The sequence below is a fragment of the Siphateles boraxobius genome, unplaced genomic scaffold (assembly GCF_051911475.1).
Source record: "Siphateles boraxobius isolate OS27281-9 unplaced genomic scaffold, OSU_SipBor_1 19, whole genome shotgun sequence".
Lineage (NCBI taxonomy): Eukaryota > Metazoa > Chordata > Actinopteri > Cypriniformes > Leuciscidae > Siphateles > Siphateles boraxobius.
In genome coordinates, this window is record NW_027508799.1 from 15,819,956 (window position 1) to 15,847,670 (window position 27,715).

A 27,715-nucleotide genomic window follows, 5' to 3' on the forward strand; every position below is an offset into this window, starting at 1 on the left:
GCAAGCAAAAAATTAGCTATATCTTCTCTCAGTTTGCATTGTATCAGTCCCGCTTGTTAGTGAGCGAGAACACAAACAATCACAGTTTTACTGAATCATACTTCATCATCAGTGGTTCACTTTTGAAGGTGCACAGGAGAGTTCGGAAAACATCTTGGGTGACGACTGTAACCCTTGTTCCCTGAGAAGGACCTGATAAATGTATGAGGGGTGGCCCATCCTGCTGCATCGCACACTTCTTGGATTGGAGCCCCTGAAAGGAGGGCTCTAGAGGACGCCATGCCTCTGGTTGAATTAGCCCTCACGGCCAAAGGTGAAGGCAAGCTGCACACCTGATAGGCCATAGAGGTAGCCTGAACAACCCAGTTACTGATGGTTTGTTTGGATACTGGAAGCCCCTTCTTGGGCGACCCGAAGCACACCAGCAACTAGTCTGACTTCCGCCATGAAGAAGACCTCTGGACATATATCTTGAGAGCTCTGACAGGGCAGAGCAAATGCCCAGAGCAAAAAAAACACATTCCACTAAGTCTCTCTTCATCCGCTGTCACGTGAGGTGGAGGATGAAAGCTTGTAGAACCGTAGGCCGTGCCACATTAGATACTTTAGGCACATAGCCTGGCCTGGGATGCAAGATAGCCTTAATGTTGCCTGGAGCAAACTTCAAGCACTCATGAGAAATAGAGAGCTTCTGAAGGTCTCCTACTCTCCTCAGAGAAGTAATGGTTAATAAAAAAGCTACCTTGAGGGAAAGGTTCTTGGCCTCAGCCGACTCCAGAGGTTCGAAGGGGGTCTCGACCAGCCTTTCAAAACCCACTGCCAGGTCCCATGCGGGAACTCTGGTACGAGCCGCAGGTCTCATCCTATGAGCCCCATGGAGGAAATGTACGACCAGCTGATGTCTCCCCAGAGGCCCATCACACAGAGGAGCGTGGAAAGCCGCAATGGCACTAACGTACATCTTGAGTGTAGCCAAGAGGCGATCTTGGAAGAGCTCCAGCACTGAAGCCAACCGGGTAGTTAACTGGATCCACCTCACGCTCTCTTCACCAAGTGGAAAGACATTCCACTTTAGGCTGTACAATCTCCTCATGGAAGGAGCTCTGGAACTGAGTTTGGTCTCAACCAATGTTCCCTCTAAGCTGCGTGCGTGGCCGCGCACTTCTGAAGCCGCGGCTATGCAGAAAATAATAAAATGCCACGCAGAGGACTGACGCGAAATGTGTGGGGAAATCCATTTGATTTGTAGTTTAAGTGAGAAATAATTTCAGTGCTCTGGTCAACCGCTAAAGAGTGAAAACTGGTGAATGCAGTTTACAGGTTTCATAGAAAGAGAATGATGTGAGCATGTGTGATTGGCACTGAGTCTTGTGTGCGGCCAAATAGCTCAATACGAGAGGCAAAGAGAAACGCAAAGACATGTGAAATGAAAATTCTGTCAGTATTTACTCACCCTCACGTTGTTCCAACCCCGTAAGACCTTCGTTCATCTTCGGAACACGAATTAAGATATTTTTGATGAAATCTGAGAGCTGGATCACTCCTCCATACTAATCCATATGCTTCTTCAGGGATTGAACTTGCCAGCCTCAAAGTTATTAAAGACATTGTTAAAATAGTCCAAGTGACTACAGTGGCTCAATCTTAAGTTTATCAAGCGACGAGAATACTTTTTGTGCGCAAAAACAAACAAAAATAACGACTTTATTTCAACTATTAATTTTCTTCTCTATGGGCCTCTGGTCAGTTAACTTAGTATAATAGCGTAGAGCTATGTCACACATAGGCTCACGATTGGCCGATGCTAGTCATGTGGGTGAAACGTGTGACGTACAACAACAGAAGCGTACACTGTTAAACTAGTGAACTGACTCGAGGCCCACATAGAAGGAAATGAATAGTTGAAATAAAGTCGTTATTTTAGGTTTTTTTGCGCACAAAAAGTATTCTCGTCGTTTGATAAACTTAATATTGAGCCACTGTAGTCACTTGGACTATTTTAACGATGTCTTTAATAACTTTTCGGGGCCTGCAAGTTCAATCCCTGAAGAAGCCTATGGAGGAGTGATCCATCTCTCAGATTTCATCAAAAATATCTTAATTCATGTTCTGAAGATGAACGAAGATCTTACGGGGTTGGAACAACATGAGGGTGAGTCAATACTGACAGAATTTTCATTTTTGGGTGAACTATCCCTTTAAAATATCTAACTTCTTAAAGTCAGATAATATTTCATCATTTTAATTTCTTAAAATTAAATGCAGCCATAATTACCAGACAATACTGTTTTAATATGTTATACGGTCTCGTAATCTATACGCTGCCTCGACAAACGCAAGATTTGAGTCGTTACAATATATTTGGCTTTCATCCCTCAAGAAGAAAGTCAACAGGTGCGAGGCTGAAACATCCGACAGCGCACGTATATACGTGTCGAGATATTTCTCAATGAACAGCTGCCAGCACCTTCAGGAGCTGACGGTGAATGCCTCGCACCCAAACAGTATTATTTCACAGATCGTTTGTGTCCCTTTTATTGCAGACCCGTAATCTACACGCTGCCTCGGCAAACGCGAGATTCGAGTCATTCACAATATATATTTCGCTTTCATCTCTCGAGAAGAAAATCAACGGGCGCGAGGCTGAAACACCCGAAAAACGCACGGCTGTGCGCGTCGAGATATCTCTCAGTGAACACTGCCAGCACCCTCAGGAGCTGACTGTGCATGCCTTGCACCCACACAGAATCTTTATTGCAGAGTAGACCTGTAACCTTTGCGATGCCTCGGCAAACGCGAGATCCGAGCCATTATAGATTCTGTATTGCAATGCAGACCAATAATCTACGCGCTGCCTCGACAACGCGAGATCCAAGCTACAGAATCTTTATTGCAGAGTAGACCCGTAATCTACGCCCTGCCTCAGCAAACGTGAGATCCGAGCCACTATAGATTCTGTATTGCAGTGCAGACCTTTAATCTATGCGCTGCCTCTGCAAACGCGAGATCCCAGCCACAGAATCTTTATTGCAGAGTAGACCCGTAATCTACGCGTTGCCTCAGCAAACACGAGATCCGAGCCACTAGATTCTATATTGCAATATAGACCTTTATTTAGGACAATTCTTATGGGACAAATACCAAATAGGACAGACCGTTTGACACAGAGCGCTTGCTGAAGAGCAAAAAGCTAACTCTGTTGTGTGCCGGTGTCCCTTTGTAGCTTTCGTGTATGCCGTCACATGTTACATCATGACGCAGCACCAATCAGAATTGGATTAGTTTCATTCATAGTTCAGATGCGTTACGCTAAGGGCGTTCCCCAAAGTGACGCAGTTCGAGTTCTTTCGAAAGGGAACAGCGTTCACATCACCCAAACAAACAAAACAATCCCAGGTGTGAACCAAAAGTGCTAGTAAGAAAGCACCCTAAGTCTGTATGTCATACTAGCAAGAAACTATGCTTTCAAGTACAGGTTGAGAGCTGTAGTTCCAACCACAAATAATTGCAAAACTCACTGGAACAAATATTTCCAGAAACAGAATCAAATGTTGGTAAAGGAAGACCATGGTTGACTAACAATGCTTTTGGGAAACACCCCAGGGTACCCGTCTTCTACGATCCATTTTCTCTTTAAGGTCAACTATTGCTCTGGTGGAGTTTGAAGAGAATCTAGTTAGTTCAAGCTTATACTAACTGTGTACCATCAAATACAGTTTTATTTGTATATTTGAAGATTACTCTACCCACATGCATTTCTTATTAGTTATAGTCCCTATTTAGCACTGAGAAGAACTTTTAGACACTCGTGGTAAAACCGGTCATACCTTCTCAAGTCCCACATCCTGACCGTGTTGCCTGAAGCAGCATAAAGGAATGTGCCAGAAGGATTGAGGGCGATCTGATTGATCTGATTTTCTCCTGGTGGAATAGCAACAGAACTACTCCCACTTGTGTCACCTTGGGACACTTGTCCAGAAGAACTAAAGGAAACAGAGGGCTAAAAATGAGCAACCATAGGCAAAATATTTAGAAGCTTTAGAGAACAGTGATTTTTAATATATTAAACAGTACCAGAATGACTCACGTGAGGGTGCGAATGCATTTGGCAGAGTCACGGATGTCCCATACTTTGACATAAGCAGTGGAGACGGTGAAGACCAAGCTGGAACAGTATCGGACCGACACTACACTGCTGGGATGATCTCCAAGAGACATGATTTCCTGACCCGTTACCAGGTTCCACACCTTACATGTGCGATCTGAGATGGAAAAAAAGGAATGGGTGCGGATGGAACACAATGTTTATTTGTAATTCTTGTAAGGGGTATATACTGGCAATGCATTATGGGTAACAACTTGAAATTTCTTGCATTTATGACTGGTTATATTTTGTTACAGAATATAAAAACAAATGTAATAGCGTTAGCAAGCTATCATAAATACAGGAATGGCTAGAATATAAATGCTTAAAGTATACTGTAAGCACATTGCTAGTTTTCAGTGCGCCAACAGATGATATGTTCATTAATGAGTAATAGTTAGTATACAGAGTTCTACAGAAATTATGTTCACTGTGGTTTGAATGTATTAATTAAACCTCTAAACCAACCCTCTCAATTAATATAGCTAGAAGCGAAGGATTGAATTTTACTTTCATTTTTAAGTTAGCTAATAACAGTTTCAACTCAAATAAATGTAATGCACATGCTTTTAATCATCTGTTAGTTAATCAACTATGTAATACGTAAAATAATATATAGTCAGATGGTCATTATTGTATATTAAATGACCAGCTAAGTGTGACTCTTAGTGAAGGATTAATTACAGTAAATGCTCCTTTGTAATTTTACTGTAGCAAAGACTTGTTTATAAGGCTATGGTTTTTACATAAAAATAATAAAGATCAGTGTCTGACCCTTTGAGCCGGTGAAAAGCAGATCATCAGTTGAGTCCACACACAGCAAGGGTTTAGTATGACCCTCGGCCACGTGCACACACTGCAATTTGTTTGCTCGGGTGGAGCGGGATGCTTGAACTGGGCTTACCGCACGTCTGGAGCAGAAAAAACACAATAATAATGCATGAAACGCTCAATAAAATAAAATACACTGGTTCTGTTCCAAACTGTAGTGATCAGCCTAGCTAAACAGCACTTTTAGGCAACATGGGTTGTTCTAGAGGTGTGGTCACAGTTACCATTGTTTTTCACGGCAAAATCCATTCATTTCAATTGGAATTCAAGAGACTGGAAATTTCGTGTGAGGGCAAAAATGTTCAACTATATGAAGCACAGCTCACATAGAGGTTACTTTCAAAACAAACAGCTTCCTGTTGGTCAACACGGATAATTCACATGCTCAACTTGAATAATTCTTGAAATCTTCATAGGTGAAATCTGTCATCCTCACGCGAATTTCTATTGAAATAACTGGATTTCGTCTGCAAAAATCAAAATTGTCATGGTGAAATCCAGTCTTCTCAACAGCAATCCACATAACTGTACAATAATAACAATATACAATGGTCCATTTTTGCCCATAAAATTTTGCTAAAGTGATCGCACCTTAAAAGGTTGGTTCCAACGTTACACTGCATTTTAAGATTTCCAAATTCTATGGCAATGGTATTAATGATATGTTGGAGGATTTATGACCTGTATAAAACATGTTTTGAAATGGAGTATATAAAAAAAAATACGCTATATAGACGCTATAAAAAAAAAACTAAAAAAACAGCTACCTTTGGGTTTACAACATCGGTCCCAGAACTGAGATTCTTTTGTCCAAACTTTCTAAAGTGGTTTTGTAATGCTAAGTGCTTTATAAAGTTGCTATGTTGTTGTTCTAGGTGGTTGCTAAAGTGGTTTTTAGCATTTTGCTTTGTTTTTTTTTGGTTGTTTGGATGTTTACCAGGTTCCTGCTTTGTGGGACAGCTAATGCTAATTATTGGTATTAGTATGCTATTGATGCTCGCCTTAGTAAACTTTGTTCTTGTTCACTGAACGACAGTATGGAAATTCACTTTAGCAATACAAGAGATTTAGAACAGATGTAAACAAATTTAGCAAAGATGTTTGGAAAGGGGGGTTAATGTAAAGCTAGCCGTTTCTTACGGTTTGTCCAGGGTTCTGGTTTTGTCAGCAGGATTCTGGCTCCTGTCCTGAGCTCTTCTGCGGGTGAGAGGCGAGCGGTCCAGAAGCTTTTTTTCTGTAGCCGTGGGAGATCTGGCACTGGAGCTACACAGTTAGACAAAAGCCAGCGCGACTTAACTTCACATCAGACGTGACTGTAATGCTAGAGGAGATGTTAAGGTGAAGGCATTTGCCACAGTTTATTTAGCTGTAGTGATCATATGAACATGTTCCCAAATAAATGTGTTTACTAGTAAAAACTCATTTGATTAGCCTTGTTCATAGGCATTGTGAAATACACTTCATGTCCTTAATCCAATACAGTATAAGTATTGGTAATAATAGTAAAACCCTAACCCATTTGAACCAAAACATACATCTTTTCACCAATCACTTACACAGCATTTGTCTTGGATGCTAAGCTAGAAGAGAAGGTCATTGATTCCCTGTCCCCTAAGTGGGGAACAGGGGCCGGTTCTTTATTTCCCTCAGGATTCTCCACTACAGGAAGTAGAGCGGCAGAGAAATCCTCTGGCGGGGCATCAGGGTCACCAGTATTGGCGTACAACAGCTCCATTTGGGTGGTAGTTCTTCTGCGAGCCTAAATTCATCATATATCATCATATATCATACAAAGAGTACAAATACTTTAGTTATAGTATGTTAAATTAGAAGTGAGGAAAATGTCTCATAATTCTAATTTATGTCCTTTACATAACTATTTTTCCTCAATGAATATAATGAGGGCTGCTGTTATTGTTTTTCTTTTATAAACTGTTATTCTATGTTTATATGTTTATAGTTGAAGCATAATTATGTCATAATTATTAGTAGGAAGAAAATAATATAAAACCAAACAGGCTCATTTAAAAGATCAATGTGTTTTAGTGTGTGTGTGTGTGTGTGTGTGTGTGTGTGTGTGTGTGTGTGTGTGTGTGTGTGTGTGTGTGTGTGTGTGTGTGTGTGTGTGTGTGTGTGTGTGTGTGTGTGTGTGTGTGTGTGTGTGTGTGTGTGTGTGTGTGTGTGTGTGTGTGTGTGTGTGTGTGTGTGTGTGTGTGTGTGTGTGTGTGTGTGTGTGTGTGTGTGTGTGTGTGTGTGTGTGTGTGTGTGTGTGTGTGTGTGTGTGTGTGTGTGTGTGTGTGTGTGTGTGTGTGTGTGTGTGTGTGTGTGTGTGTGTGTGTGTGTGTGTGTGTGTGTGTGTGTGTGTGTGTGTGTGTGTGTGTGTGTGTGTGTGTGTGTGTGTGTGTGTGTGTGTGTGTGTGTGTGTGTGTGTGTGTGTGTGTGTGTGTGTGTGTGTGTGTGTGTGTGTGTGTGTGTGTGTGTGTGTGTGTGTGTGTGTGTATGTATGTATAATATTTATCATTATAAATATATTTATAATGATATATTTACACACACTGGAGTAATTTCAGCTTTGCCATTACATATATAAATTACATTTTTGAACATATCAAAATAGATAACTTATTTTGAATTGTAATATTCCACAATATTCCTGTTCCCTTTCGAGAACGTTCACTTCGTATTGCATAGCTATATGCAGTGGGAAAACTCCTTTTCTCGAGAATATTGAAGCCATCATTTTAAAACGCAGTGTAGCTGCACAGCGAGCACAGAGCAGACCGTCTAGCTCAGGTGTATCCAACCCTGCTCCTGGAGAGCTACTGTCCTGCAGATTTTAGCTCCAACCCCAATCAAACACACCTGGACCAGCTAATCAAGCTGTGCAGGGTTCCTTGATGATAACAGGCAGGTGTGTTGGAACAGGGTTGGAACTGAAGTCTGCAGGACAGTAGCCCTCCAGGAGCAGGGTTGGAGATCCATGGTCTAGCTTTTCTGCATGAAGCTGACGGACTCAGCGAGTGCGCCCCATGCCTGGGACTCACCCACGCAGAGACTGCACTCAACAAGGGCGGCTGCCCGCACTGCGAGAGCTTGCCAAATCTCCATCCTGCACTCGCGGCTAGCTCTTCTTTTGGACGGCGACCCCGCTCCTCGCGCTCCCCCACTTCCTGCTCTCCTCGAGCCACGACGGAAGAAGCGACGGAGCCAAAGGATGCCTGAACCGAGCGAACCCGCGTCAGCCCAGTCCCCGCGTGCCTCGCTCTCTCCCCGGTGCTCTACTCATAGACGGATCTATGCCCCTCTTCTCAAGCAGCAGGACTCGTCTCGTTTGGTGCATCTGAGGAAGAAGGCGAGGACAGCCTGTCCCTGGCTGCATCTGAGGGAGAAGACTGGCCGGACTCGACAGCTGACCCCGCCCCTCAATCCCAAGCCAGCGGAGACGTGGTAGAGCGAGCAGGGACGCTGAACTTATTCACGTTCTCACTAAAGTTGTCGAAGGCCTCGACATCGAGTGGTCCCCGCCTCAGGAGCCCACCAGAAGTTTCGACGGGTGGTTTCTGCCGGGGTGTCAGCAGACCCCTCATCAAAGACCAGCACCCTGCTTCCCCGAGTTACAAGACGAGCTAAGTCATGGCGCGCCCCTTACTCGGCTCGCCTAAAAACATCAACCTGCACAACACTCTCCACTACAACACATTGCCCCCCCAGGTCGATTTTACCTGATTCAATGGCGAAATGGTCTCGTTAAATAGGCATAAGCCATGCCCATTCTGGCGAATTCTGACACGCCCTGGGTGCGAAGCAAACCGATTGGCTCGTGCGTCTTAGCCGCCTCGCCATAGGTTCGTGTAGTTTCCGCAGCACAGCCAATGAGCAAGCTAGACGCTCTGCACTGTGCTCGCCGTGCAGCTACACTGCGTTTTAAAATAATTGCTTCAATATTCTCCAGAAAAGGAGTTTTCCCACTGCGTATAGCTACACAATACTTGTTCCCTACTCTCAGGGAACCAAGGTTACATTAGTAACCGAGTAGTAACCTTTTTTCTTTCAGTAGGTTTGCTCAATTAAATGCAGCCATTTTGAGCATTACAGATTTTTTTCAAAACCCTTAAAATCTTATAGACCCCAATCTTTTTAATGGCATAAAATCTTTTTTATATATATGTATGTGTGGGTGTATCATTTATTTAGTCTGTTCTACCTTATTTCTGACTTTTGTGTCTCCGCAAAGTTTCATGAGATCTGAAGCCAAACAACTGCAAGAGACAAATATTCTGAGTTCAGACAAAAATGTTAACGTTGATAATGAAATTACAAATTTCTGAAAGACACTGACAGTGATTGAAATGGGGCCGAATAACTTTGCTGATTAAAATAAAGAAAGCACACAACAAGCAATTTCAAAGGTAGCTTAAAGTATTATTCACCAAATGACTCAATCAATAACATAATCAGTTCAATGTGTTTTATAGATGAAAGCACATCAAGACAGATTTACAATTCAGTTTATAGAGCTTTATTGGCCTGACTGTAGTGCTTTACCTTTTATCTGTGGCTGGACTCTGTGCTGATTCATCACTGCTGCTTTCATCACCATTTTCTAAGCAAACACACACGCACGCACACACTTCAACATTAGAAACACTAGTGCTCTCTCATTTTACCTTGTCAGTGTATGTCAGTAAACATTATTATTCAAGCGACATGCATCATAGTGTTGTTATCACAACCCTGAATTCAACAGAACTAGAAAAGAGGAGGTGTGTTCAGTCTACCGCCAGGTCACCAGCATTAGGGATGCAAACACATTTCTGAAGGATGTAGGGTCACTATGGCAGACGCAGAAAAAGAAAACTAGTAAGTCAATATGTAGTTCGGCTGCATTTTTACCATGTTTATCATATAAAGCCATCATCCATTTTTTACTAAGTAGATTTAAAATGTGACTAAAATTCTTAAACCAAGAAGTAATAATAATAATAATAATAATAATAATAATAATTAGAGGCACGTTTTACGCCTGTCTTTTTTTCTAAATAAACACAGAATAATGACAGTATTTAAATTTTCATTTATATGCACCACTAAACATCATATGCACTGTTTAAACATTATTTAACATGGTTTTACATGGATACAATATATAACTTTTACACAAATTAATCACTGACTTGGCTGAAGTTTAAATATTGTAAATGTGCAAATGATAACCATTCTTAATAATGTGCTATTAAAATATCATTACATAAGGAGTGGCAGTAAAGCTAAACTTAAAATGTTGTTAAAATCCTTGCAGTATTAATTAATTATTAGATTTTATTATACAATATTATATTACTTATATTCTATTATATTAATAATTGTATTAATATATTTGTAATATTATTAGTGCTGGGCACGATAAATCACAATGTTTACATGATATATGTGTGTCCTGTCACTGTGTATAATTATTTTGTGTATTTAAATACACATATGTATGTTTATATTTAAGAAAAATGTGTTATTTATACAGTATATACATGCAAATATTTCTTAAATGTATACATGCATATGTGTGTATTTATATATACAAAAATATTATAGACAGTGACAGTACACACACATATATTATGTAAACACAAACTTTTATTTTGATCCACCGCGATTAGTTTGCCCAGCACTAAATATTGTGTTATTGTTAATTAAAATGTTAATTATTGATATAAAATGAATTATTATTATTATTATTATTATTATTATTATTATTATTATACAGTATAATACTGGATTTAGTGCTGAATTTAACACTATTACAAACTAATAACAGCTGAAAGAGTCTACGTCCTCCATGGGTCTTTATTACAAGCTCTTTTACAGTAAAGGCATGTTCTTCACAGAATAAAGTCCACAGGGGGTTTAGGCAAGACCCATGCAGCTCTATGCTACTGTTACTGTCTGTTAGTCTGAGGAAGACACATGCACTGGTGGGACAGCTCTAGATGCCTTTACTTACCCGATGGCACGTTACCTAGTTCTGTTTGAATTCAGGCAACAAAAAGACAAAAGCAAATCAAAATCAAACTTAAAAGTCTAGAGAAGAAAACACCAAGCAGCTGTACGTGAGCGTGTGTTTATGCGTGTCAGACCTTGAAGAGCGTTGCCGAGCAGGGCGTCCAGCTCAGGGTTGAGCTCGGCTTTCTCCTTGAGCATGTGGAAGAGCAGCTGGTTCTGTGTGGCGCTGTTTATCTCCGTCTGTTTCAAACGGCCCTCCATCACTTTGATCTGAGACTCCTTCTGTGCAGCTTGAAAGCCCTGAGAACAATGATACACAACAAAATGTTTCTGGTTGGGAAAATAATATAAACCACCCTTTTTTATGATTCAATTAAATCCAGATGGTATAAAGTCCTGGTCTACATTATTGAACGTTAAGTTGAACTCAGAAATGGGTCATACTATGGATGTAAAATGTGTCCTTACATGTATTTGTTCCAATGATAATCATGATAACTCTGAATTAAGGATACACCCATATAGAAATTTTGTCTGATACCAATGTTCAATTGCGACATTCTAAACTTGTGGTCAACTATTTTTTTATTTTTTTTTAGAGAACTGGATGACCCAATGCAAATATATGTAATACGATTTAATGTTAGCAAATAAAATTTCTGAATTAAATAAACAATAGTAATATGCTCTATTAACTGAACTAATATGTAATCAAAATTCACCAAAAAAGTAAAACATAAAATGTACACTATCTAGTTGTATCTTTTTTTATATTGTATTATATTATATTGTATTACATTATATTATATTAAATTATATTATGAAGTAAACTTGTCACAGTACTTATTTAAATAAAATTAAAAAAGTCAAAACGTAAAATGTACACTTTCCAGTAGTATCCAAAGCTGTACATTATAATATATTATGTTATGTTATGTAATGTTATATTATATTATTAAAAATATAATCAAAATAAGAATTATGTGTAAATATTTTTTACTTGAAACCAAATGACGATAATTTATTCTCATTACGTACTAATCACTGGTACTAATATTGACCAGTGATTATTAATATATTGAGCATCTCAAATTTCAAAATGAAAATCTACTGAGCTCCCGTACCTTATTGATGGCCATTGACAGGAAGTGGTCGAGCAGGACACGGGCCTCTGATAGCGTGCACGAGCTGATCACAGCAGAGACGTCCACTGTATCCCCCTCCTCCTAAAGTGGTGGATAGAAAAACGTTTTTGAGCCAATGAATCAAACATTTCTGACCCGCAAAACATTTTTTCTCATCATAAACAGGGTCTGCTGCTAGATTATTATCATTTTACTGTATGTATTGGGTATGCTACAGTGTGACATCATTAGGCTGCATAAATTAGGTCAGCCGGAACCGGGAACACTTCCTATAACACCGATGTACTCAGCTGGATCCAGGAACAGATGGAGAACCTGTGCCTAGACAAGACGACAACGCATGATGTTGTCAGCCGGAACTGGGCCATATCCAGATCAGATGGAGGACCTGCACCTAGACATGACCACAACGCATCCCTGAAGTATCAGCAGAGCTTGTGTCAACTAGACTCTCCCCTGTGAAGGCTTCATCGACAAGACAGCCATCGGCACTGATCATCAACAAACTCGTATCCATACCGGCCTGATGACTCCGGTCTTAAATCAGATGGAACTGGATAATATTCTGATTGTTCCAATCCAATCTGACTTCTGTAATGCTGCCTGAATCATAATCATAATCATACACTGTTCGTTCATTGGCCAAAGGAGGACTGACTGAGCCTGGGCCTCTCAAGGTTTTTTTCTCCATTGATGGAGAAATGATGGAGAAATGATGGCCAACTGATGGAGTTTTGGTTCCTTGCCACTGTCGCCTTTTTCCACCTTTGTTGCCATTGGCTTGGCTTACTCAGTTGGGACATTCAATTTAACATTTAATTTAATATTCAACAATAATATTGATCTGTCTGCATTGACACTATTATACAAGAACTGAACAGAGCTGGACGATGACATCACGGTTTACCACAGAATGGCTATATATATATATATATATATATATATATATATATATATATAAATGAACTAAATTAATACCTTTTTTAAAACAAACATGAAACATCACTGAACTTACTTAAGCTGGACTGTGACACTTTTCTTCTGGAAACAAACTTTTTTGCATTATTTTCCTGTTATCTCTGCAAAGCTGCTTTGAAACAATCTGTATAGCAAAAAGCGGTATATACGTAAATAAAGGTGACTTGACTTGACATGTCCTGTTTCTCACAAGTACCTTGGCCTCTTCCATCTGCATGATGTTGGCCTGGCAGTCGGCGATGCTGTCGTTGATGTAGTCGATGTTGGCGGTCAGCGACTCCATCTCTTCATTAAGAGAAACGACGGTCCTGTCGGCATCCGTATCCTCGCTAGCGATCTTGTCCCTCTTTTTCGTCACCTTCTCTCTGCGTTTGGTCAGCTCCTCACGTTGCTGTACAGAATTAAGCAAATGATTTGTCAGTTAACCCAATCTCGAATTTGCTTAAAATGAAAATTAACCACAATACTTAAGTTTACAGTCTTTCATCTAATTAGCATTAGCCATTTGTCCTAAGTTATCATGATGGGTATAAAAAAATAATAATAAAAGTTAATTCTGAGTCACCTTAAGTAGGCGGATCATTTCGGTCTCCATGTTGGAGATGGTCATCCTCTGCATGATGATGTCACTAATGTGACGCTCTAGCGACTGCCATTTGGCCCGTGCTGTTCTGGTAAAGTACACTCCTTCTGTTCTCATCTGGTACCTTCTTCAATACAAATATCATAACCACATCAGTCACTCAAATACTCATAAGCCAACCCATCTGAAATGAAACCTCACACGTTACCTCGTCCCGTTATAAGTCATGGACCCGGTGGTTTGTGGTCGGATGGGAGCCGTACGGGCTGAAGACTCCTGCAAAGGCTCTGGCAAACTGATCTTGCGGTTAACCTTGCCTGATGCTGGTCGCACTTGGCGTCTCAGGGCAGATATCTGATTCAAAGTAGCAGAAAAAAACTTTTTTTCTAGGTTGTTATACTGTGAATGATTAAAGGGTTGTCCACCCCAAAAATAAAATCCTTTCATCATTTACTCATGCTAATGTCAGTCCGAACTCATAAGACTATGCTAAAACTATCTCTGCGAAGTTGAGTCTCTAAGGCTGTGTGTTCACCAAAGCATTTTTAGCCAGCTGAAAACACCTTTCTGCGTGTACTTGAGAACGCTTTGGCGATTTGTTCAGTCGAGAAGCTATATGTGCTATGATACGGAACTGTTACTAGTATACGATTTTGCAGATAGTTTGTTTCTGAATATAAAAATGTCAACAATGTAACAATTCCATTCGTTTTGGATGAAGAGTGTGCTTGTTGCTGTCGTATGTTATCGTTGTACAAGCAGAATGTGACGATGTGGTTTTTGTACCCCCCCTTCACTGTGATTGGACGGCTGGGTAACCAGTGACAGTAGCCCCATTACCATTACTCTTCAAATTGCGCAAATTGAAATTGCGAATTGAAAATATGCTTAATGGAAACACGTCAATTTCGCAAAAACTCCCATATACTGCAAGAAAGTTTTTATGCTCTCATGAGGTGGTTTTTTAGGCAATTCGAAAAAGGAAAACTGCAATGGAAACAGTTTCTTTTTCTGTATTTATAGGTATAAGGAATAGGAATAAGTCGATCATTCTTTAAAGAAGGCGCAGTGTGTTTGGACAGAAGATGAGACTTTACTCGTCTTATTAAACGAATTACGGGAATACTGGATTCTAAACAAAGAAATGCAACAATTTATCAAGACCTTGAAGCAGATAGGAGGGAGAACCCAGAAACACCTCATATGTGGCACTCCTATGTATAAGGCTCTTTCCTTGCCATTATTGCTTGGATAACACACCTACGTCTCCTTCGATTAAAAAAAATGGCTAGTGTGGTGGCTGCTATATACATAAACCTACCAACATCCGTCGCCAAGATATTTGGAATGATTTATCGCGCAAAAAAAAAAAAAACGTTTTAGTCGCATAACATCGATTAATAGAAACGGCGTCATTTCGCAATAGTTTTTGTCAACATTTTGGAAATATCGCAAAAGTTTTGTGCAAAGCTGTGATGAAAAGGAACCTAGTGATGAGCGCCGTGTTTTACCCAAAGTTGAACATTCTTCAACTCTCGGCGACCGGTAAAAAACGACCAGTGCCTCGTTACTGACGTTTTAAAAATATGACGCTTCCATCAAAAACAATTGGAAAAATAGGCTAGAATCGAGAAAAAAAACCTCTAAAAACGCTTTGGGTGGACACACGGCCTAAATCCCATCAACCAGCTACAGCCATCAAACCAGCGCTTTTGTAACAAAAAATTGTAATTCCCAAATAATCCAGGTTCAGTCACCTCCTCTGCTCTCCTGCGTAGAACAAGCTCCTGCTGTCTCTTTTGAGCCTCAAGCTGCCTCAGTTGGTGCTAAACAAGACAAGAAAGAGAAAACAAAAGGAGAGAATGAGCAGGGATTGTCTCTGAGAATATCCCATAATTCTCTGGGGCTGTTCAGGGTACAGTGCGTCACCTCCTGTTTGCGCTGGTCTTTCTTAAGTGTGGCGATCTCTCGGTTGCGGCGGGTCTCTGTGACTCGATTCCTCTCCTGTTGCTCCTTCATCTGTTTCATCAGACCAACCTGAACGCAACAGAGTCACCATGATAACAACGATTAGACACTACAGTACAGTGATGGTTGCCCGGATCAGCTTGAACTACCCTTTAGTATGTGCAATAGTAAAAATACACAAACATACCTTGGTTTTCTTCATCTCAGTCACTTCCTGCTGTAGTTTCCTTAGCTGTTTCTCGTACTGTGACTGGTTCTTCAGCAGGCGTGCGTGCTCCTTCTGTGCCGACTGCAGTTTCTGCAACTCCTTATTCATGGAGTTCAGCTTCTTCTCGTATTCTGATTTAATCTTCTTTGCTTTCTCCTCTGTACATGTCTCCACTGAGCCTGCATAGAAATGTGATGTCAACTTTCAAGAGAAAAGTTACACTTCTACAGTTACGCTGCATTGCCACTTATGCTTAAAGTTTGATTCAAGAGTGCAGTGTGAAAAAGGCCAATAGCTTTTTTTAATAATTATTATTATTCGTGCATTTTCATTCAATCTGTTTCCAAAACAAACCAGAAGAGGGCAGTACAGATGTACTAAAAGACTGAGGTTGCAGGTGCATAATTTAATTTACACTATATCAGTCAAAAGTTGGGAATAATTATGATTTTTACTGTATTTTTGAGCCTTGGTGAGCATAAGAGGCCTATTTCAAAACATTAAAAAATCCTTATTGATACCAAACGTTTGATAGGTAGTCATGTTTCTGAAGTGCTCATTACTCACAAATGAGTATAAATGACTTAATTATGCTTGCGTACGTGTGTATGATTGTGTTTTGTACCCATGTTATGCAGTACGCGGTCTCTCTCCAGCTGTGTGTCCCTGATTTTGCTCTGCAACATCATGAGTTTCTGCTCATACTGTTGTTTGAGCGTGTGCAGACGTCTCTGACTGTTCTCCAGTTCATCGATCAGCCGCTGTTTGATGGCGATCTCACATGTGATGTTGGCCAGATCTGCCTGGAAGTCCTCTGTCAACACACAAAATACACAGAATGTTTTTTTTTTTTATCCAACAAGAACAAGAGTTGATAAAATAAAATAATATTTAAAATTAATATTTTAATACATTATATTTCATAATGCGTATAGCAACCTAGACCGACAGAACTTTATCATAGCTTTAAATATACTGTATATTATGTCCTAGTGAAAAATAAATATACCAAAATGTATTTGAAATGCATTTATTTTATGCGAAGTATACTACAAATACATTTATATATTTGTGTACTTAATTTAAATACCCTGCAATTGTACTTTCTGCTATACTTAAAGTGTGCTAAACTGGAACAACAAATGTTGTACTTAATGCACTTTAGTTATCCAGAAACAGTGCAGATGTCTAACTAAAGATATAAGTAAGTATATTTGATTGAGCTAATGTAGTACACTTTAAATATCTTGTATTTAAAGACTGATATTATTATACAGAGATCATACCATCCTTACTAATAGTCATATTAAACACATTTTAGGCTTAATATTAAATGTGAATTGTGCAATAAAGAAGTACTCCAAATAAAGTTGAATTATAATATGTATATCATGAAGGGTCAAGCGATTTGTCAGTAAATATGTTAATCAATTTGTACTATACTTCGATTAATTCATAAATTAAACATTTGTATTTTTTTATTAAAAAAAAAAATCAAATGCAATTTTCTGCAAGACTTGTTTCTGCCACGTAATGAAGCAATTTAAAAGATAATTGTGACTTTTTATCTCACAATTCTGACTTTCTTCTTGCAGTTGAGAGTTTACATCTCGCCTTTATGACTTTTTCTCAGAATTGCAAGATATAAACTCACAGTTCAGAGAAATAAAGTCGCAATTCTGAGAAAATAAGTCAAAATTGCGAGATATAAACTCGCAATCGGGAGAAACAAAAACCTCAGTATTGCAATATTTAAACTCGCAAATTCTGAGAAAAAAATTGGAATAGTGGAAAAACAAATCTTTAAAAAAAAAAAATTATTCCGTAGCTGAAACAAGCTTCCATTACTTACAGTAAATTTAAAAAAAGCAGGAATTTTACCTTTTTCCTCCAGCTCAGAGTCAGACTCATCAGAGCTATCCACTTCCATCTCATCCTCCTCTTCCTCACCCTCGGCTTCCTCACCTTCATCATGATCACTCCCATCCTACAGGAGTATTGGAATAATTAGAAAACAATGTTCTGCCTTGAAGAATCCCAGGGACAGTAAAGAAATAAATTTAAATCGGCATATCTTTTGAACACACAAGTGAGAATTTAACTTACCATTTCTGGCTCTTCATTGGCTCTCTCGGAGGCCTCTTTATCCTGCTCGTTATCAGGCCCCTCCTCCTTTATGACACTGTATGACATCAGATCAAAGATCAGAGATTAGATTTAATAAAAGGCAAACCCCTTAGTGCCACCATCTACTTAAAGACCTCATGGAATTGTTGACAATCATATTTACTTTGCAGTGTTAATGTACTGTATATCCTATTGAAGGTGAGTCCAAAACTTTGATTTCATGGGGTCTTTAAAATCACTACATTCCAAGATCTGTTAATAACTGATTAAATCAGTCAGTGTTAGTGAATCAGTTGCACTTTATTATTGGCTACTGTTAAACTCTGAAGCGACATCACATATTGATCAAACGTGAATATGAGCTGATTACACATCTTAAAGGGCTCTAGAAAAAAACCCAACAAAATGAAAGAGCTTTGTTCCAAACCTTAGTGAGCTACATAACTAGCATTAGATATGCTCCCAACAGAGTAGGTAGCATAACTATGCTGCATAACTATACTTCATAACTATACTTCATAACTATACTTCATAACTATACTTCAAAGATACCAAATTTATACTCAAATTTAAGGCAGCATCACTTCAAGGATAAGGCAAATTCCAGATCCCACACTGTAATTTTTCACACAAGAGATCTATGTGTGTGTGCTATGTAATTATATGCTTTTTTCATTAGCCTAGCAACATGCTAACATTAATCTGAGAAAAGATCTACTACAATACTTCTATGTCACTCAAAGTTGACAAGAAATCAATAAAAATAGCTCAATCTGATTACAAATGGACTATTCTATTCTACTTTTGTACTTACCATTGGTGTTTTTTTAGTAACACATTGTTAGGTTAGCAACACGCTAACACCAACCCCCCGAGGAGTGCTATTTGGAGTTGCTGCATGTTTAAGGTTTAATTTACTTAGGGGGCTCTCTTTCAACTACTGTAGCTGACTACGTAGACAACAGACAGCAAGGCAGCTCACAAGGTTTTGAAACAGATTCTAAACCTTCAAACCATTGATGTTTATCATGTTATTAGAGTATTAGAGAAAAGAAGAGGGAAGAGCAATGGGTCAAGTTTTCCAGGATGCGGTGACTAAGGTTAGTGGAACAACAGCATTTAATGACATTCTCCAACCTGGCGTTCTCAAGATCTTCATGAGCACCTTCATCCATCTGCTGAAGTCTTCAAGAGTGAGGGGGTGAGGTGAGAGTAAGAGGAACCACAGTGCCAAAGATGATGCAAAGAAGAACACGTGAGGAACAGGAATACTTCCAAATTCATATACTTTGAAGCTTTTTCTTTTGTTTATTGAATAAAAGGATCTGATGTAAACAAACCTCCCAGAATAGAGTGTTGCGGGCATGAAAGAATGGGTTCTATTCTAATTTAAACTTCCTGGGAATGTTTTTTATTTTTTATTATTATTATTAAATAAAATACTGAAATGGTTGGCTTTTAGGAAGCTTAGTGAAAGTGACAGAGCATGGTTTATAGCCCGATTTTAGCTTTTTTCTTCTGGCTTCAAAATTCAAGCTGTATTCATCTGTGAAAATTATCATGACTAACAAAACATTTGTTGGTCACAGAGCTTATTTTCTGCAAAAATCCAAAAGAAAAGGCCAAAAGAAAAATCTTGATTTTTGTAAAGGAATCCAGTGTGATGTTAACATCCGTGTTGGCCTACAAAAATACTTCATCAGCGTGGCACTCAGAATGCAGAATTACTGGTGAAGTACTACATTACCCACAATTCTATAGTGAGATCCACCAATCAGAGAAAAAGACAAAAATTAGAGGATTTTTCAAACGTTTCCTATTGAGAGCAACTCATCAACAATGAAGATGATGTGAGGAAGCATAGAAATTGTACACCATATATTTGAGGCATACAGCAGACCAGAACAATCCCTGACACACCCTCCTTTGTCCAAGGAAAAAAAGGAAATTTGAGTTTCATACTCCTCAACGACACTGTTAAACATCAATGTCAGTAGCTTACCTTTTCTTTTTCTTCTTCTCCTTTTTTTTCAGTTTCTGCAGGTCTTTCTTTGCGATTTCTATGATGTCTGTGGCATCTTTTTCAGGTGCAAGGTGGCCGGGGGCAATGGAAGTCGGGCCGGCGTAAAATGAGGAGCGGGTGGAGGCGCGGGACAGGTTCTTCCGCAGGTTTTCATTCACAGCTTCACTCTCCAATAGCTTTGCCCTGAAGACCACACAAACATTACACATACAGAGATGTTTAGGAACTTCTAAGATATGGGCGTACTGTGTTTGCATACATTACCTGAGCTCCTCAATCTCTTTGATGTAATTGTGGATCATGTTTCCGATCTCTTCACTTCCTTCACCTGTAAAAAAAAGTTGAGGTAATTACATTTTTTTAGGCAAGAAATGACATTTTTGTTGGTTATGTAAAACCAGCGCAAGGAAATAATTCACATTGAGTAGAGATGATTCACATTTTTGTTATTTTTCCACAAAAAAAAGGTCAGTAAAAGGAAGTGCGTAATCTCCATAATAAAAGTTGTCCACTTTAGAATATCAAACTAAATATTATATGAAGTTTTTTTTTTTTTTGAGTATTCAACCCAGATACTAACCCAGTTTACAACCCTGCTACCAAAATTAGTCTGATAACAATTAAAACAAAATTATATGTATTTGTCGTTTTCTGGTGGTAAACATTAAACCAACAGAATAATTAAATTATTGTATTAAAACAAAACAACAGAATGGGTAACAGCTATGCTGTTTTGGACTATCTGTTATTGATAGTAGTTATTGATACTTAAATTTCTCAATATTAAAAATATACATTTGATCATTTTTCTTGAACATGACAAATGTAGTACTGTAGAAAAAAAGCAATATTATTAACTTGCCACCATGCTCCAGAAAGAGTCCAAATAATGTTACACTGGTAACAATTTACAATAAGGTTTCAAATGAAACATTAGTTAACTACATTAGTTAACATGAACTAACAATGAACAATACTTCTAATGCATTTAATACATTTAAATAATGTTAATCTTAGCATTTACTAATACATTTTAACGACCAAAAGATGTACGGTATCTGTTAACATTAGTTAATGCAGTGCGAACTATAGCATTACATTTTATAAACTAACATTAAGAAAGGTTAATAAATCCATTACAAGCATTGTTAGTTCATGTTAGTTAAGTAATGTTAACAAACGAGACCTTATTGTAAAGTGTTGAGGGGGCATTTAATATGTATGAAAGGAGCTATATTTCTCTTGCTATGTATTATTAATGCTAAGCATTTTTATTTCTAGTTGATCTAAAATATCTGATATATAATTTATGTCATTGTGGTCCTGTTTACACCTGGTATCAAGATGCATTTTGGTCGCTCGGATCACAAGTGGACGATGCTAAATACAGGCGTAAACGGGGTCTAAAACGTGTTGAGCTTGTCCACTTTTGACCACTTCCAGAGGTAGCCGAAAACTCATTTGAATAGATCGCTTTCGTAGTGCAAACGCTCAGGTGGTCGAATGTGTTCGAACAGCCACAAAAATACTGTCTACTCTCCGCCTACTGACTTAATGTGTAAACACTATGGGAAGAGCTCTAGTCAGACAGGATTTAAACTTTGTCGGCTGAAGACCCCAGTATGGTTTGATGATGAAAAACATACCAATCACAATGTTCTCTCACCATTCCATATTTCTAACACGCACTCACACTGGTATTGTTGCTATCAGAGCAGAAACGAAAGAAAGCTCTCCGTGTTTTTTCCTCTGACCTCGTTCATATGTAAATTGCGAGAGCTTATTTCATCCATTAGATTTTTAAGTTCTGAAGAAGCCCATACATTAACCCGCCCATAGATTCGAAGAAATCAGGACAGAAGTTTTTGAAAGTGGACAAAAGAGACAGATTAAAACATCAGGTGTAAATGAGTATGTGTCTCCCTCGTCTTCTTGTGATTCGATCGACCAAAAGCGCATCTTAATAGCAGGTGTAAACAGGGTACCTGCTCTGGCGAGGGTCTGGTTGGCCTGGTCGCTCAGTAGCTGGGTGAGTCTGGCTCTCTGGGCGTCGATGGTTTCCTGCATTGCCTTCACTCGTACACGCAGGTTATTGTTTTCTGTCTGCAGCATGGAGTTCTCATGCACCATATCATTGATGCTTTCCAGTCCATCCTCGCCAACCATACGCTTGCCCTGTTTCAAAAATACAAAAACATACAATTTAACATATTGTTATTTTAAATTTGTTATAAGTAGTTTAATTAAAATTATTACAAATAATAACTCTACTCATTTAAATTAGGAAAACTAAGTTCCTATATAATATAACTCTGATACAAACTTGAAATAAATCTGGACTAAACATCGCAGCACAAACCGTCTTGTACTCCATGAGCTCGATTTGCAGACGGGCGATCTCTGTTCTCAGAGCGCTGATCTGTTGACTGGCCCGGTCCTGGTTCACCATCACTTTGTTCTTGATGTTGCGAGCGCGGTTGGCATATTTCAGCGTGTTCAGAGTCTCCATGAAGTCTCTGTCTGACGGACTGATGCAGGCGATCATCGTCGTCTGACTGGAGGTCAAAAGGGAGAAGCAACATAAAAAAAAAAACCTGGATTAGGGCATAATAAAATGTCAAAAAAAAAAAGGGGGGGGGGGGGGATGTACCTGTTTCCTCCCAGGGAATCTTGAAGCAGGCGAGTGAGTTTGGAGTCTCGGTAAGGAACATGTGTGGAGCGTTTGCTCCTGTCACCCAGAGCGCTGATCACATTGCCCAGAGCTAACTTTACCACCACAAAACAAAGCCAAAATTATTAGTTATCAGAGGCGATACCAGCCAAATATACAATAAATGACACAAAGTAAAAGAATCGTTCATTCAGAAATAAATATAGTAATTTTACTCCCGATCTTTTACTCGTTATCATTTTGTTCCAAACCTCTATGCTGATATCATTTTGTTTTATTGAAACACAAAAGTGCAATTGGTACATGGCTCTTTCTATTCAATGGCACATCAAGCTCCAGAATCCATAACTGTCTTTTTTTGGGAGCTTCACAAACTTTCAGAAAGACCTGCATGAAGATACATTTGTGTTTCACAGAAAAAAAAAAACAGCCTTCAGTTTAAGGCAACACGTTTAATCGAAATAAAACCGAAATATAAGCGATAAGGCTTAGCACAATTATTAAATCGCAAAGGCTGCTTCAAAATAAAAGTTGATGGTTGAGGATGGTTTAACATTTAAAAATTAAGAAATGAATACATTATTATTATTATATTTGTCTTAAATACTGAGTTTTTACTTTACAGTAACATATTACAAGAGTAATATATTTTTTAATGTTTTTATGATTATTATCATTGAAAATTACATGTTTGTTCTCTGAAAGCCACCAGGTGGCAGTCACACTAGCAGCAGATGGATTTGAATGGATGTAATGTGGAATATAAAGTTTCCCACGTGTCTTTATTGCCAGATTCTGGCTCTCTTAATTTTACTATTTCTGTATACCAGTTAAGTTCCCAGAGATCCTGTAAACATGCTTAAATAATTATTCTTTATAATCATTAAATACCCAAATATTACTTCATTCTATACTTTAATATTGTTTTGTGGCAAAACTGGATATGACTAAACACAGACAAGTTTGTTAAGCGATTTTATCATACTGAAATCATGTTAACAACACACATATCGTTTAGGTCTTGTAGCATTACTGTGAGAAACTGTGAGTATTTTATCGTTTATGCCACTTTTCACTTTAACTTCTGTTCTTACCAGTCCACAGTTGATTGAGATGCCCTCTTTGGCCCGGTCCCCTGTGGCCCCTGTTCTCTTCAGTCGCTCAGAGCCAGCTAAATCCACAAAGTGAAACTTAGCCGTTAGCGTCTCAAACTCATTCATCTCTGTGGAGCCATTCACCATTCTGTTATCGCTCTCTGTGTCCTGGAAAAACAACATACAATGAAAAACTGAAGGATGTACTGTAAAGTTAGAATATATTATTATAGATTTTAACAGAGTTTTAATAGGTTGTCATCATTGAAATGTGAAATAACTGAATAGCGCAAGAAACACTGTGTGCTGAGAGTGATCAGAGTTGAAGAGCTGAGAGAAAGTTTTCCAGCTGTGGGAGATTTGACAACCTACATTGTCTGAGGCACAGACGCGAACTTGGCACAGGTGGATGGTGAAGATGGCATGGGAGCGTGAGCTTTGGACATTCATCTGAGTGCTGGCAGTGGTGCGGGACAGAGCGCCCAATTTGAGACACTGCAGCATCTGAAGAGAATTCGGTAATCGGTAGAGGTAATCAGCACTGAGTTAACAGCGATTGACAATGATGCAGAAACAATGTAGCATAACATTCATTTATTAACCAATGACAATGACAATGTAGCATAACATTCATTTATTAACCAATAAACAAAAAAAAAAAAAGATAATCTTTTTAAAATTTATTTTTATTTATAGAAATATTAATATGTTACTAGACTACTATATAAATAATATAAATGTTTTTATATTGTAGTTAAAAACAGACAAACTTTATTTTATATTAATAAAAAAATAACCATAGATTTCTAATAGTTATTTTTTTCTAACAATAAAACAGCAAAACTAGTTAATGACAAAATAAAAAATTTGTATTTTTATAAAATGTAAATAAAAAAAATACTTTAATTACCTTAAAGAGAATTTTGTATTAACAAATCTCAAAGTAAATATGACTATTAAACATAACACACATTTATTTGTATAAATAAATCTGAAAAACTTGTTTTTTTTAAATGTTAAAATTAAAGTAAAAATAAAAATAATATTTTTTTTGTTTTGTTTTTTACAGAAAAAGTATAACTAGAAAGTTTGTTGGGACAAACTTTTATGCTTGCTTGACAAAGCCTTGTCTGAAAGTTTTATAAGCTTCCTAACATGATTTATCATATTTGCATGTCTTAATATGTGTCTAGCATTATTTTATATTTTGCTAACATGTTTGTAGCATGTTTTAATGCATTGCTAGCATGAATTAGCATTTTACTAGTATGTCTTACGGTCTCTTACCAAAACACTAACATGTTGCTAAATGGTAGCATGTCTTAACACATTGCTAGTATGTTTAAGCATGTTGCTAGCATGATTTAACAAATTGCTAGCATGTCCTAAGCTAGTTGCTAGGCTTTGCTAGTGATAGATACATGGTGGATGAAGCTTAACTCAATTAGAGTTATTGTATGAAAGTTTGACCCTCACAATGAAAGTCTATAGGACTTTTCATAGTTTTGATCGTCAGTTTTAAGGTCAGTTTAAAATAGTAAGTCGGATCAGTTATAAAAGATATAGCAACCTAAATGACAACAGTCTGAATGTCTGACCTGAGTTTGGTGGTTCTAGCTTTAAAACTCTACAAGGAGATACTATTTAAATTTGACTAAAATACTAAAAAAGAAGACGCTTAAATAGTAGATAATGATGGCCTTGTCGAGCCGATAGCAGTTTATTTTTCATGGGGAAAATCCCTGAAAAACCTTTGAGCTTCATTTGAATAAAAACACACATTTAAAAAATCAATTTTAGCAAGTGCAGAGAGGCTCAAGACATATGTCTTCATATCCTAGTAGAAAGCCAACCTCTGCTTCTGAGCTAACGGTTCGTGTTGTGACTCCCACTGTGTAAATTCCTCCATTGGCATCTTCATGGATCTTAATGTGGGATTTCTGCTTGCGGGCCTCAGCATCTCGAGTCGAATCAAACAGGTCCAGCACCTCCTCGTTGTACAACTATGAAACAAAACGCCGCACCTTAGACAGCTATAAACATGCAGGAGTGGTTAGGTAATTAATTAGCCAAGCTCAGACATGCATGCTAAAATCTCTAACGCCTGCCAATGGTACGGCAGGCGTGTTATTTGTGGTGTCAACACCACCCTTTGCATGCCGACATGATGGCAGCTCCGCTACACCTATCAGAGGATAAATTTAAACCTCAGGGCTGATATGGAGAGATAACTCAACATCTTCACTTCCATTAACACCAGAAATAACACGTCTGTCAGTCGTAAGATTGCCATTTTGTAGAGCTTAGATGAAGCTAGACCACAAGAGAACAGTGGAGGTTGTTATTCACCTCTAAGAACTGGGCGTTGATCTTAAACTCGGGTACGGGTCGCCCTTGTTCTGTGGCGGCCTGTCTGCGCTCCTCGATACCCCTGAAGAGGTGGCCGACCGCCCGTGGTATAATTCCCAACTCCTCATCAGTCACGATGTTCACGTCAAAGCCCGTGCCCATGGTGTACGTCTTTCCCGAACCAGTCTGAAAAGATTCAGGAGGAGGTTAGATAAAACAAGACCAATCAAACAGAAGATGTTGTTAACTTTTGGTGTGTTTTGAAGTTTCTCCTTGTGCATTAAGGAATATTTCAGATCATTTTCAACTAAAACCATGGAGCATCAACTGCGATGTACATGAAATGACCATATACATGCTTTCGACTACCCCCAAAAATAATAAAATAAATTGACTTCCCTCAGTTTGTACAAGAAAAAAAGCTTGTATTGTATGAAGTTGGTATTTAAAAATAAAATTACAAGAGTTGACAAATATATATATACTACAAAAGTAATTGACTCAGTTTGTCGAAACATAAAAAAACAGCATTTTACAGGAATGCAGTAACAATGGAAGTCAATGGGAGAAGAGTTCTGGAGGGTTTAAACAGAAATTAGTGAAGCTTTTATTTTTTTATTTACATGAATTGACTAAAATATATCTCACAAAAAATGTTTTTGAATTGTTTCTCAGTTTGTACAAACATAAAAAATGAAGTGGCAAGAGTTACGACGGGTTTAAACAAAAAAAGCCCCCCCTCCCCCAAATAATTTACATGAATTGAGTAAAGAGAAATGTGGGATTGACAGTTGAGTGAAACAAGTTAGAGCATCAAAATGTTGAGACATGTTCTACTTTATGCAAGTGAGAGTTGAAAAACATTCATTACATCTGTCATATTTCAAAATCTGCCAATAGTGCTAGCCTAGAGCTTCTGCTGGAATTAAAGATTAAATCACATTGTTATTGTTACATTTTATCTGGTGCCCAATATGGCAATATTGGCTCAACCAATGGCATAAATTGGAGGTGGTACTATCTGTTTGACCAACCAATGGCAGATTGTGATTGTAATGCTGTTATTCAGATATGGTTATGGACGTTTTGTTTCCGACACCTGCTGTAAGTGGTAGACCAATCACATCAGACTGGGCCATCTGACCAATCAGAGCAGAGTAAACCAATCACAACAGCCTGGGACATCGGACCAATCCGAGCAGAGTAGGTTTGTGGAAAGGAGGGGTTTAGAGAGACTGAATCTTTGAAGGAACCGTTTTCAGACTTTGAAAAATTAGGCAATGAATATTATGAAAAAATCTAAGTGTATTATATGAGAGCCTTAGGAATCTTAGTCTTAGGAACCTTTGAATAATAGGGGCATTTTAAATAGAAGGCACAGGGAAAAAAAAGTTGGACAACATGGTGGAACATTGGGGAAAATCTGCATGTGCTGTTGGTATGTGTGGTAAATGTGAAGCAGAGACATTTTCTTTTAGCACGGGCAACAGAGGGAGACAACCCAGACAAAAGAAGTTTGGGGTCTCTGTTGCCATAGACACATAGAGGAATGACACACACAGGGCATGTGCCTCATCACCCACTGAAAGAGACGCTG

The 27,715-nt window shown here is 38.5% G+C and overlaps 1 protein-coding gene across 6 annotated transcripts in view; it reads right to left on the reverse strand.

The window, feature by feature from the left end:
* The window catches only part of LOC143741646 (kinesin-like protein KIF21A), a 56,428-nt gene that overhangs the window by 6,817 nt on the left and 21,896 nt on the right, over positions 1-27,715 (reverse strand). The window contains exons 3-31 of one of the 6 annotated variants that reach the window (XM_077233932.1): positions 26,119-26,304; positions 25,623-25,772; positions 24,142-24,273; positions 23,770-23,937; positions 22,655-22,770; positions 22,364-22,559; positions 21,990-22,179; positions 20,269-20,332; positions 19,984-20,187; positions 19,119-19,166; positions 17,961-18,036; positions 17,736-17,841; positions 16,480-16,668; positions 15,834-16,033; positions 15,608-15,715; positions 15,436-15,504; positions 13,887-14,032; positions 13,661-13,802; positions 13,292-13,486; positions 12,097-12,198; positions 11,107-11,272; positions 10,974-10,994; positions 9,521-9,578; positions 9,180-9,234; positions 6,532-6,734; positions 6,116-6,238; positions 4,919-5,055; positions 4,088-4,262; positions 3,828-3,983 (exon numbers count right to left, since the gene is read on the reverse strand). In XM_077233932.1, the coding sequence (XP_077090047.1) occupies positions 3,828-3,983; positions 4,088-4,262; positions 4,919-5,055; positions 6,116-6,238; positions 6,532-6,734; positions 9,180-9,234; positions 9,521-9,578; positions 10,974-10,994; positions 11,107-11,272; positions 12,097-12,198; positions 13,292-13,486; positions 13,661-13,802; positions 13,887-14,032; positions 15,436-15,504; positions 15,608-15,715; positions 15,834-16,033; positions 16,480-16,668; positions 17,736-17,841; positions 17,961-18,036; positions 19,119-19,166; positions 19,984-20,187; positions 20,269-20,332; positions 21,990-22,179; positions 22,364-22,559; positions 22,655-22,770; positions 23,770-23,937; positions 24,142-24,273; positions 25,623-25,772; positions 26,119-26,304 (3,881 nt within the window). Of the gene's footprint in view, positions 1-3,827; positions 3,984-4,087; positions 4,263-4,918; positions 5,056-6,115; positions 6,239-6,531; positions 6,735-9,179; positions 9,235-9,520; positions 9,579-10,973; positions 10,995-11,106; positions 11,273-12,096; positions 12,199-13,291; positions 13,487-13,660; positions 13,806-13,886; positions 14,033-15,435; positions 15,505-15,607; positions 15,716-15,833; positions 16,034-16,479; positions 16,669-17,735; positions 17,842-17,960; positions 18,037-19,118; positions 19,167-19,983; positions 20,188-20,268; positions 20,333-21,989; positions 22,180-22,363; positions 22,560-22,654; positions 22,771-23,769; positions 23,938-24,141; positions 24,274-25,622; positions 25,773-26,118; positions 26,305-27,715 lie in introns of all 6 variants that reach the window. The other 5 variants (XM_077233931.1, XM_077233935.1, XM_077233934.1 and 2 more) reach the window with 5 other exon arrangements.